A 12,256-nucleotide genomic window follows, 5' to 3' on the forward strand; every position below is an offset into this window, starting at 1 on the left:
GTTATTAGGTAGGTCTCTGTAGACCGCATATAAGTGGGTCATGTTTTTTTTTTTTTTTTTTTTTTTTTAAATATATTCAGCTACCCTATGTCTTTTGATCAGAGCATTTAATCCATTTACATTAAAGGTTATTATTGATAGGTACTTACTTATTGTCATTTTAATTCTTTATGCAGCCCCTTTAGCATTTCTTGCAGTGCTGGTTTTGTGGTGATAAATTCCTTTAGCCTTTTTTTTTGGTCTGGGAAGCTCTTTATTTCACCGTCTATTTTGAATGATAGCCTTGCTGATATAGTAATATTGGTTTCAGATCCTTGCTTTTCATTACCTTGAATACTTCATGCCATTCCCTTCTGGCTTGTAGAGTTTCTGATGAGAAATCAGCTGACAGCCTTATGGGAGCTCCTTTGTAGGTAACAAATTGCTTTTCTCAAATTGCTTTTCTCTTGCTGCCCTTCAGATCTTTGTCTTTAATTTTTGGCACTTTTATTATTCTGTATCTGGGCGTGGGCCTGTTTGGATTCTTCTTGCTTGGGAATCTCTCTGTCTCCTGAACTTTTGTGACTTTTTCCTTCACCAGGTTCTGCCATTATTTCTTCAAACACTTTCTCTATCCCTTGCTCACTTTCTTCCCCTTCTGGCATGCCTATTATGTGAATACTAGGAGCCTGGTGCACGAAACTTGTGCACTCGGGGGGGGGGGGGCGGTTATCCTCAGCCCAGCCTGCCCCCTCTCACACACTGGGAGCCCTCAGTGGATGTCTTACTGACGACTTAGGCCCGCTTTAAGTGGGGAGTGGGCCTAAACCGTAGTCTGGCCTCCCTCTGCGGGGGGCGCTGGGCTGATCAGGGGAAGGCGCCAGCCCCATCACCCCGCTGCTGCAGCCACTGCCAGCCACCGCAGCTGCCAAGGTGTTTTCATCAACACAGACTCCAGTCCCTTCACCATGAAAAAATGACAACTTTCTTTAGGCATTTTCAAGATGTGTCTTTCATAAGATATGACATTTCTTTCTTTTTTTTATATCCTCACTTGAGGATATGTTTCCATTGATTTTTAGAGAGTGTGAAAGAGAGAGGGAGAGGCAGAGAGAAACATCAGTGTGAGAGAGACACTTTGTGATCATGGTATCTCCCCTGCCAGGTAAGTGAGAGAGACACTTTGATTGGTTGCCTCCTGCATGAGCCCTGACCTGGGCCCCGGCCAGGGAGGAACCTGCAACCCAGGTACATGCCCTTGATCATAATTGAACCCGGACCCTGCAGTCAGCAGGCCGAGGCTCTATCCACTGAGCCAAACTGGCTAGGGCAAGATATGACATTTCTTAGCCCTCCAGCAGTGGACCTTTGTTTTTTCCTCCAGGATTGTGGTGGAAAAACCCTAGATCACCTTCTTGGATTATTATAACCCAAGTTACCAAGAACACTGCCAGTGGCGGCGTACAGAGAGCTTAGCCAATGAGTGGTCAGAAAAGGTGTTTATGCTCGAACTGGTTTGGCTCAGTGGATAGAGCGTCGGCCTGCAGACTGAAGGGCCCCAGGTTTGATTCCTGTTAAGGGCATGTACCTTGGTTGGGGGCATATCCCCAGTGGGGAGTCTGCAGGAGGCAGCTGATCAATGTCTCTCTCTCTCATCGATGTTTCCAATTGTTTATCCCTCTCCCCTCTTCTCTGTAAAAAAATCAATAAAATATATTTTTTAAAAAAAAGAAAAGGAAAGGTGTTTCCTCTGCAGCTCATGCGCAGAGGACCCCCACGTTGTGTCCACTGGGCTAGGAGTGTGTCCCCGCCGCTGGGTGGGGGGCCTGCCCCTGAGGCCAGCAGCCAGCCCCGCATTGTGGGTGCCGGGCTGGGGGCCGGCTGGACCTGGGCCACGTGGCAGCTGCCGCCACCAGGGGCACACCTCTCAGACCGGCAGTCCCACGTTGTGGGCTCTGGGTTGGGGGGCGTGGACCCGGGCCGCTGCTTGGTGCTGGTGCACACGCAAGTGGTCACAGGACGAGAACATCCACTTGACGCCTGCGCCCATAGGCCCGGAGTGGCCGGGGATATTCTGGGATCCCGGCTGCTCAGGGCCTACGCACAGGCCTACAGACTCAGAGCGGCCTGGGTCCTGAGGATGTTCCTGGGACCCAGGCCACTTGGCGCCTGTGTATGCAAATTAACCCACCGTCTTTGTTGGGTTAATTTGCATACTCACTCCTGGTTGGCTGGTGAGTATAGCAGAGGGATGGTCAATTTACATGTTTCTCTTTTATTATATAGGATTGTTACATTTCATGTTGTCCCACAGTTCCCTTAAGCTGTCCTCCTGTTTATTATTATTTTTCTTTTTGGTTCTCTGAGTGACTTTTTCTACCCTGCCTTCTAATTCACTGATCTGATCCTTGGTTTCCCCTAATCTGCTGTGTATTCCTTCCACTGTGTTCTTTATTAGTGCTATGCTATTTTTCATAGTTACTGTATCTTTTTTCATGCTGTTGAGCATCTTTGCCACCATTATTCTGAACTCTATGTCTTATAAATTTCTTATCTCCATTTCAATTAGCTCTTCCTCTGGAGTATTCTCATGTTCCTGCATTTGGGGCTTTTTTTGTCTCCCCATTTTGATTGCCTATTTGGGTTTGTGTCTGTGTATTAGGTAGATCTGTTACGATTCCCAATCTCTAGTGCAGGACATTGTCAGACACTGTGACTGGTCCTTGGAACCCTAGTTGGAGCTGTCAGCAATTCATAGCTTGTGGCTCCATCTGTTGGGGCTGGGTGCCTTTGGAAAGGACCATGATGTGCACTAAGGTCTGCTTTTCCTGGCTCTGGGCCTGGGATTAGATCAGGCAAAGACGCAAAGACTCAAAGCCTTCCAGATATGCCTGCAGTCCCATTGACACTGAGACTTGATTAGCCTCAGGCTATCACTAATAGGGTGGGGCAACTGCCTTTCCCCCAGGCAAAAACTGCCTGGGTAGCAAAGGTTCCTGGGGAAAGATTTCCTTTGTAGCATGAGAGAATGACTCAGCACAGGAAACCAGGGTGGCTGCCCTCCGTGCTCCAACTCCAGCGCCCCTATTCCTGGCTTTTGCTTACACAGCTCCAAGTCCACTCTGCCCTCCCTCTGCCAGAGCCCAAGGTGAGTGGCTGCACACAAAATTTTGTGCGTTGGCCCTTTAAGAGTGTTCCTGCATTTCCAGTTGTCTCTTGTTGGTCAGCAGCAACCCTGCTGCTTTTCACAGCCTGATGCTATGTGGGCACCTTTCTCGGTTCTGGTGCTCTGGGTTGGGGAACCCTGCTTGAGGTTTAAACACGAGTTCTTAGTGGGAACCCCCCACAGGTAAGATATCATTCCGGAATTTCAGCTGCCCTCTTTGGGAGCCCAGTCAGCCCTTTCAAGCCTCTGTACTTCCTATCAATCTCAATGCAGTCCCCACTTTCTGTTCTTGGTTACCAGAGTTCTCTCCAGCTAGTCTTCCATTGATTTTTTAGGGTGGTTCTTCTGTATTTTAGTTATATTTCCAGTTTGGTCCTGGGAGAGTGTCAGTGTAGCTTCCACTTACTCTGCCACCATTTTGGAATCTTAGCCAATATTTTTATAGAAACACATTATTCTACTTCAACCTTATAACAATGGCATAAGTGAAAAATTAGTACAGAGATGTTCAGTAAAGAATATAGAACCTGAACAATCATACCTTATTCCTTCTTTCTTGACTTTCAAGAATCATCAAGCTTGCTTATTTTGCAAGGATAACAAATGTCACTTATAATCTGCATACATTTGAAGAGATCAACAAGTTATATTTACTTGTACCTAGCTTAATATACTAACCTTGAAACATCTCAGAATAATCCTTACTAAGTGTTTTCCTACAATTTTAAGCACTTATTAGCATGCCAAAATGACATTTTAAAGCTTTAGAAAAACATACAATACTGTCGATTTTCAAGAGGTATTATTTTTATAGCAACAAGTTTGAACATAACTATAATTTGCCTTTCTCATAAAATGAAGTTTAATTCTTTTTTTTATAGGTATGGTTGGAGATATATATAGATAGATAGATAGATAGATAGATAGATAGATAGATAGATAGATAGATATAGTAAGGGGTTGTTGACCTTAAATAGATAGCCAGATATTCCTCCAGCAAAATAGATTTACTATTTGGAAGGAACAAATAATTGCAATTCAGGACATGCAATCTAATAGCACACCACACACTTCACCATGAATGAAGTCCAGAGAAACTATGGAGAGAAATACTCTTGCAGACTTTGAAGGGGCTGTTGTAAATGAAGAGTTCATTAGAGGAAACAAAGTTGGAAGGATAGTGACTTTTCAGTAGCTGAATTATGGCAGTCTTTCATCGGCTGAGCAGTTATTGGGCAAGGAGGGATCTTCCCTCCTCCAGCTTAGGTAGTAAAGTAATATCACTTCCTGCTGGAGATGCAAGGTAGTCTCTTCCTGTTGGGGACAGTAATGTGCTGTTGACTCGGGCATGAGCATTTTCTCTTATAGTCCCCTTCTCCATTATAAATGAGGGTTTTTTTTTGTTTATTAATTTTCACAGGGGATACCCAAAAGCATTTGACAAAGGATCATTCTGAACTAAGCTGACTGGTGGAGAAGAAAAATTGTTAAGTGTCTAGGAAAAGTTGTGTATATCTGTATAATTATGAGTTCTCTTCATCTGTGATTCTGTGGTTTTGATCATGTGATTTATGAACTTTGGATGGGGGTGTTTTTCCTTATATTTAGTGTGTATAGAATACCTTCTTCTCACTTGCTCCCAGAGATTGAGTCTATTAGATTTAATAATCAGCTGTTCTGAATACCTAGACCTACTTTCTTAAAAGGTACATTTTTTTCCAGAATACCCTATTTTCCTGCTTTCAGGTTTTCTTATCCACAGGCCCAGATACCTCACATTCTAGGTTTTCTAGGATAGCCCTGATTTCAATTTTACTCTTTTCAGTAAATACCATTTGTTTAATGCATAACTAAATATTAGTTGAATTTATACCATTTTGTGTGTGAAGTCTCATCTAAATGAACCAATGAAATATGGCCCTTCATCACATCAATTACTCGTAGTTTTAGTTCTCAAGTATGTTTATTGTGTTCATAGAAAATAGTACTTTTTCTTGAGAAATAAGATATACAATCAACTGCTTAACAGAGAAGGGTTTGCCATCAGCTATCAATTTCTCCTTTGTAAAATAAAACTCAATTTATAGGGTAGAATGAACATAGCAATAGATAGGAGATATGCTTTGGAGGATGTCAGTAAACATAGAACAATAACATTAGGAAATATTGAATGCTTATTATCCGCTGAACATTTTATCTCATTTTTATCCCTCTCAGTAGTACTCTGAGCTGAGTAATGTCAGTATTACCAAACTACAAATGAGGTGATGGAGAAATGGTGATTCAGACACATGTTTAAGTCTAGTGAGTGGTGAAGTGAGGGTTTAAACTGAGACTGTTTCTGCAGAGCTTGAGCTCTTAACACTTGAATATCAAACATAGTTTGCTGAGAAGTTTTACAAACATGATTTCATTTTGCCTACATAACAGTCATGTTGCACAGATATTTACCTCATTTTATAGATAATACTCAGAATGCTTTGTCAGAGATCACACAATTAGTGAGGGTTTGTGGTGTGGCTCAAGCAAAGACTTCAGATATCAAGTTCACTGTCTTTTTTTAATCACATGAAAGTTTCATGTCTCCTTAGTGCCTACTAAGCAGTCAGCACAGCAATGACATATAGTCAGTTTTCAAAATCAAATCAATAATTTTAATGTTTATAATTATATGCACATATGTAATAAAACCTTCATCCTTTGAGGATGAATGGTACATTTTATGACTCTTTATACACTTATGGCAAATCAACAAGTTTAAAATATTAGTTCTAAAATTCTGCCCTAATTAGGATCCCTGTAGAGATATGTGGACTCTTCCTGTCTACCCTTTGAAAATTTGAGGCTTGAGAAATAAGTTAATAAAAAGAATAGAACATAAAGAAAAATATCTACTTACTACATAGGTAGCCACTATGGAAAACAATATGGAGTTACCTCAAAAAATTAAAAATAGAGCTGCCTTATGACCCAGCAATTCTACTTCTGGGACTATAGCTGAAGAAACCTGAAATACTAATTCAAAAGAACACATGCATCCCTATGTTCATTGCAGCATTATTTACAATAGCCAAGATTTGGAAGCAGCCCAAATGTTCATCAGTAGATGAGTGAATAAAAATGCTGTGGTACATTTACACAATGGAGTACTACTCAACCATAAAAAAAGGAAATCTTACCTTTTTGTGACAGTATGGATGGACCTAGAGAATATTATGCTAAGTGAAATAAGCCAATCAGAGAAAGACAGTTGCCATATGATTTCACCCATATGTGGAATCTAATAAACAAAATAAACTAAATAGAAGTAGACTTATAGATATAGAAAACAGACTGACAGATGTCAGAAGGGAGGGATTTGGGGGGGGGGGGCAGGGTGAAAAAGGTAAAGGGATTAAAAATACCTCATAGACACAGACAACATTATGGGGATTACAAGAAGGAAAAGAGTGGTGGGGGAAAGTAGAAGAGGGTAAAGAGGGGATAAATGTAGATGGAAAAAGACTTCACTGTGAATGGTGAACATACTTACAATGTACAGATGTTGTATTATAGAATTGTACACTTGAAACCTATATAATTTTAACCAATGTGACCCCAATAAATTGAATAAAAATTTAAAAAACACACACACAAAATAAGGGTTACTTGAACACACAAAAATAAACAAAAATAATTTTATTTAAAAAATTCTAAATATTTGTATTAGATGACAAATATTAAAATTCAGCTCTTTCACTTTTTCTTTTTCCCTTCTATACTGAATAATTTCTTGCTAAATCCATTCATTTGGGCAGAACAAAGGATGTATCCATGCTGGCAGGTGTAGGGGAAGGCTCTAGTGGTTCCGATGGGGGTGTTGTAATCTGAGAAGAGTGAGGAAGGCATCCACACTGGGAGCAGGGAGGAAGGGAAGGTGACCCAGTGAGAGGTGTGTGAGCCTGAACTGGTTAAGAAAGGCTTTTGCGTGGTGGTGCAGGCTAGTGTTGTTAGGATTTGAATTGGATGAGGAATATATCTAACTATGTGATGGGTGGCCAGCATGAGTGGTTGAAGCTCAAGCAGGGTGAGGAGGAGGATTGGTGTAGGAGGGCTTCGCAGCACAGAGTGTTGACACCCAAGCCGGCTGAGAAATGCCTTAGAAATCCTGATGGAAAGTCATTAACAACCAGGAATTCTGTCCCCAGCCAATTTATCAATCAAGTGAAGAAGAGAAAGTTATTTTTAGATACATAAGGTCTCAACATTTTTTTCCTCCATTCACTCTTTGTCACAAAGCTAAGGAGGGATGAGTTCCAGCAAATGAGGAGGCACAGCATAGAATATAGGAAACAAAAGATCCAACCCAGGTATAAGAAAAAAGGACCCTCCCCCTCCACCACGGTGTTGAAGGGAAAACTCAGGAGGAGAGAGCTGTAAAAAAACCCCCAAAAAACAGTACAGGTGAGAACAGGTCAGAAGCCTCTAATTTTTTTTCAAGAAGGTATTGACAAAATACCTGATGTGAATGGATGTCTTTGGAGGAGATTTAAAAACCAACAAAGAATTTGAAGTTAATGAAGTTATAAAGAACATTAAACACATAAAACAACAAAAATACTACTACTTCCAGAGAAATCAGGAAGTGAGCAAGAAAGGGAAGTAATTATACTTTACTCTATGACACAGTTGTGAACAGTGTTTGCATCATTATAATGTAAACAATGAATATTGATCCAACCAAAATGATTACATAACAATATTGGAAGGATAGGGAAATAGATGGCATGTGGTGGTGGTTGTTGGGATTGGGGGAGTTAAGATAGCTAATTCTTTATTATCTTTATGGTATGTCAAGAAATAATATTTTTTTGAAACATTAAGAAGTAGCTACACTGGAATGTTACTTAGAAATGTAAAGTTAAAATAACCCTATCAGTAACTAAAATATGAGTTGCTTTCAACTACTTATTAGCCCTTACCATTTCAGTTTGAGCTGATCTGACTTCCAGTGTCTAACACCTACCTGCGTTTCTTGCTTGAGTTTTATTCTGGTTTCCAGAGCCCATTTTGCCTGTACATTCTAAGCTGGGAAAATTTCACTCCTTGGATTGGAAAACTCAGGTGGTGGTAAGGGGAGGTTTTAAACCATTTCCCAGAGTTCTTCATCAGGATTAAGCTACAGTGGTCTGCAAAGGTCACTTTCTAGGTTAGACTTCATTTACTAGTTTCCTTCTCTGTACTATCTACTTCCTTAATTCCTCATCAATGTTTTGGGGATTACCTCCAAAATCAGTGACTTGCTCAAGTGATTGGTGCCAAATCTGCTTCAGGGAAATCCTATATTGAGATAGGATTATCTAAAAGAGATAAACGTGACTATTTCTGGGGAAAAAGAAGTGGGAGGAAGAACTGAATATCCTAACTATGAGCCTATTTGAACTTTTCCTGTAACACACCTATTCTAGTAGGAAATTGATGTCTGCTTGAATTGCTGAAAGCAATTATGAAAGTCAGTAGATGAACAAAATCCCCTTCACCTGCCTAGTAAGACTTTCAGGCTATTTCAGAGGTGGTAGGCTTATCCTTTGCTTTCAGTCCATATGAGAAAACTGCATGGAAGGTAAGTCTAGCATCCTGTGTTTCTCATAGCTATTGAATTCAAAGAAGTAACTATCTAGAGCAGGTGTGGGGAACCTTTTTTCTGCCAAGGGCCATTTAGATATTTATACCATCATTCTCAGGCCATACAAAATTATCAGCTTAAAAATTAGGCTGTTATATTTAGTCAAACATTTAATTAACTCACCCCTAATGCCTTGGTAGGGCCAGACCAAATGATTTAAGGGACCTTATATGGCTTGCAGGCTGGATGTTCCCCACCCCTGATCTAGAGGCACAAACTATTCAAACCATAGGTGTTTTTGTTATTGCTAGTTTGAAATACATAGCATTAGTTGGACTCCTTTCAAATTTCTTAGTTCCTTGAAGATGAAAAGCATTCTGGATGCCAAGTCTTCTCTGGAGCATTTCAAGATATGAAATTGTCGAGTATCCAGAATCTATATTGAATTTCTATGGAATGTAATCTCTCTCTCTCTCTCTCTCTCTCTCTCTCTCTCTCTCTCTCTCTCTCTCTCTCTCTTGATCACCTTGGTTGATACTACCTTCTACTTGTGTCAGATGTTTATCAGCAGAAAATTAATGGTGTGGGAATGTTGGGAAAAATAGTTATAGGTGTTCCTCAAAGCCCAATCCTGACACCCTGATAACTTTTTACAGACCTTCCTTATTTCATTTCAATTTATCAGTATCCATTGACTTTCACATACCTTCAACAGTTGTTTCCTTACAGTTTTTTGAAATCCCCACCAAACTAGAATCCCAGATTGCCAGTCAGTCCTCTCTAGGTTGTGACTTCATGAGACATATTCTGAACCCTGTTCTTCTAACACCAAATGAAATGCCCAAACCAACTCAGGCTCAGGGGTTGCCTGTCCTTCATGTCCAGGCAGAGCAGAAAACATCTACACAGTACTGCTGGCCACAGGTGAAGTCCTCCAAGAAAAAGAATAAATAAACTGAGGTTAGCAATCTATCTTTTAACTCCATGACACCTGTGGACTGAGAAATAATGAACCAGAAATACTATCTAAACCTCAGACTCGGTGACCACTGAGTATCAGTGGGCTATAGGGTTCCAGTTGCTTTTATCAGCAGTCATGATAAGTTTGTGTTGTTCCAGACACACTTCTTATTGCCATCCAAGTAACCAAAGGAACAAGTTATTACAGCAAAATAAACAGGCCCGTGAGGGGATCCCATAGGTGACTTTGGTCCCTAGGGAGCTCAGCTCCCCCAAGCAAGCCAGTAATGGAACCCTGGCAGCCATTTACTGTGAGAGGCATTTGAGTCAGCTCCATCCCTTCATGAAGACTACTCTTCCTTGGCTCTCTTATTTTTTGTCACCCCCTACGCTCCTCTGCTTCCAGCCAGCCTGGGCTTCCTGGTACACCTGTAGCCCAATCTTCATAAACTCCAAGACCCAAAGTTACCAGTAGAAAAATCAGTAGAGATGCTAAATAGTCAGCCCTGAATATTAGAAACTACTTTCTTCAAATTGGACAGTTTGCAGTTTGCAAGGTATTTCTGAAATCTCCTGTAGGCATCCACAAGGCCAAACCTAGGAGAGCATTTCCAACCCTCTCACAGAACAGACATATCCAAGGCCAAGAGACACCGCAACGCGTGAGTAATAAGGCTCATTTAATAATATTTTCCCAGTAAGGGATTGTTCTTTTCCCATAAGAGTGGAGCAAAAAAACTTTCTAGGTTCTGGCTAGTGTCTCTAAAATATCATATTTGAACATGCAGATATTAAAATTGTTGAAGCCTATAAAATATAGTATCAACTTCAGATTACTCATATTCCAGTTACATTGGTTGTAGATTATTTTTGCAGTCTGACTCTGCTACTTCCCTATCCTGTTCTAACCCCATCTTTGGGACATTTTCTAAGGCTCTGAAATTGAGCATATGTGATAATTTTTAAAAATTATTTTGGATTTTTACTTTGTCACTTTCCTTTGAAGTAAGGCAGCATGTTGCATTGGAAAGAATTCTTCTAGGGATATCAGACACCAGGGTTTTAGTACCAACTACCATTACCAGATGTGGAACTTTAGCTAAAACACTATGAACCTCCATTTTCTCAACTGTAAAATGGTTTTTAGACTAGATAATTTCTAAGGGTCTTCCTTCCTTCTTTAACATCTTGACAATATAGTTTCAGTATTTGTTGCCAAAACTGTTTTGAGTGGATCTGGGGCACTGCTAAAATCTTTTACAAAGTGCAATTAAGTACTATACCATAAGGACCCTTCAGAATTATCCCCAAACACAAACTGAATTAGGTGGAATGCCATATAAACTTGATTGAGTTGTAATTTTAGTACCAGTAGGATAGAGCACAACCTCCTTGGTGTTACACCCAAGGAGCTGAGCTGTGCCTCCAGGCTTATTTCTTAACAAATATCCCAAGTAAGGAACCTCTTGCCCCAGGCAAACCCAATAACCAGCAGCAAATCCCTGAACTTGACATGCACGGCACTGCCTTTAGTCATTCTTCTTTTTCTGCCAAGGATATACTTCCTCTTCACCCCCTTGTCTTCATGGAGAACTCAATGCATCCTTCAAGACCTGACCCCAAGGTTCTCTTCAACTGTAATTGTATCAAAGCCATATGTTAATGTATCATCAGCCGCATTAGCCATGTATTTGTTCTTGTTTCTCTCCTTCAGATTTCATCTCCTACTATTCTTTCTAGCCTTCTTTCCATTCTTTGACAAGTCTCAGAGCCAGAGGAGAGCCTTTCCTCTGGCTCTTCCCTTTGCCTAGAAATCCCTTCCCTGCCCCCATACCTGCTTTTTACACAACTGGCTCATTCATCATTCAATTCTCAGCTCAAATGTAATCTCTCCCGAGCAGCAGTCCTTCCTGTCCTAGATCTATGCAAACCACTCAGAAGAGTGACTGGCCATAGGAAGCACAATATACATATTAGTCATTAATATGAGTTGTTTCTGTCAGGTGGAGACAGGACACAACTGACAAATCCAAATTAAAGATGAATGTGATGGGGAAGGTTGTGTGAGACAGAAAAATGAGAGCTGTAGGACATTTGCTTTCAGGAGTTCAAAACAATATAGTTTATTAACTTTATATTTACATATTTATAATATACATATATGGGAAATCTAAAAGTGACTTAGAGTACCTCCTTTCTTTTATTGAATGTTATAAATTTTATTTCAAAATAGTTTAACAAACCTGATCTTACATTTTAATATTTTAAAATAAAATCCAATATATCAAAATCTTGAACACTTAAACAATTATGAAAACCATTATTCAAGTCAACAATTTTGTGTTTTGAGTTTCAGTGGGTAAACATGATATCATTTGTCTATGAAGAATTTACTTTGTTCCCTTCTGGCTTTTTCAAGGCTTTCAAAAGTAATCATTCCTTTTGGCAGCTGTAACTTATTTTTTTCTTTTTCCAATATGTTCTCAGCTTCACCTTAAATAAAGTACAGACATATACAAGGTGACAAAGGAGTATCAGCAGTTTGT

The 12,256-nt window shown here is 40.2% G+C and overlaps 1 protein-coding gene across 1 annotated transcript in view; it reads right to left on the reverse strand.

Annotated features, from left to right (window-relative positions):
* Window positions 1-11,904: 11,904 nt before the first annotated feature.
* PLGRKT (plasminogen receptor with a C-terminal lysine) overlaps window positions 11,905-12,256 on the reverse strand; it is a 41,441-nt gene continuing 41,089 nt past the window's right edge. The window contains exon 5 of the mRNA XM_036331077.1: window positions 11,905-12,203. Coding sequence (XP_036186970.1) covers window positions 12,082-12,203 — 122 coding nt within the window. The 3' untranslated portion in view covers window positions 11,905-12,081. The remainder of the gene's footprint in view (window positions 12,204-12,256) is intronic.

The sequence above is a fragment of the Myotis myotis genome, unplaced genomic scaffold (assembly GCF_014108235.1).
Source record: "Myotis myotis isolate mMyoMyo1 unplaced genomic scaffold, mMyoMyo1.p scaffold_m19_p_12, whole genome shotgun sequence".
Taxonomy (NCBI): domain Eukaryota; kingdom Metazoa; phylum Chordata; class Mammalia; order Chiroptera; family Vespertilionidae; genus Myotis; species Myotis myotis.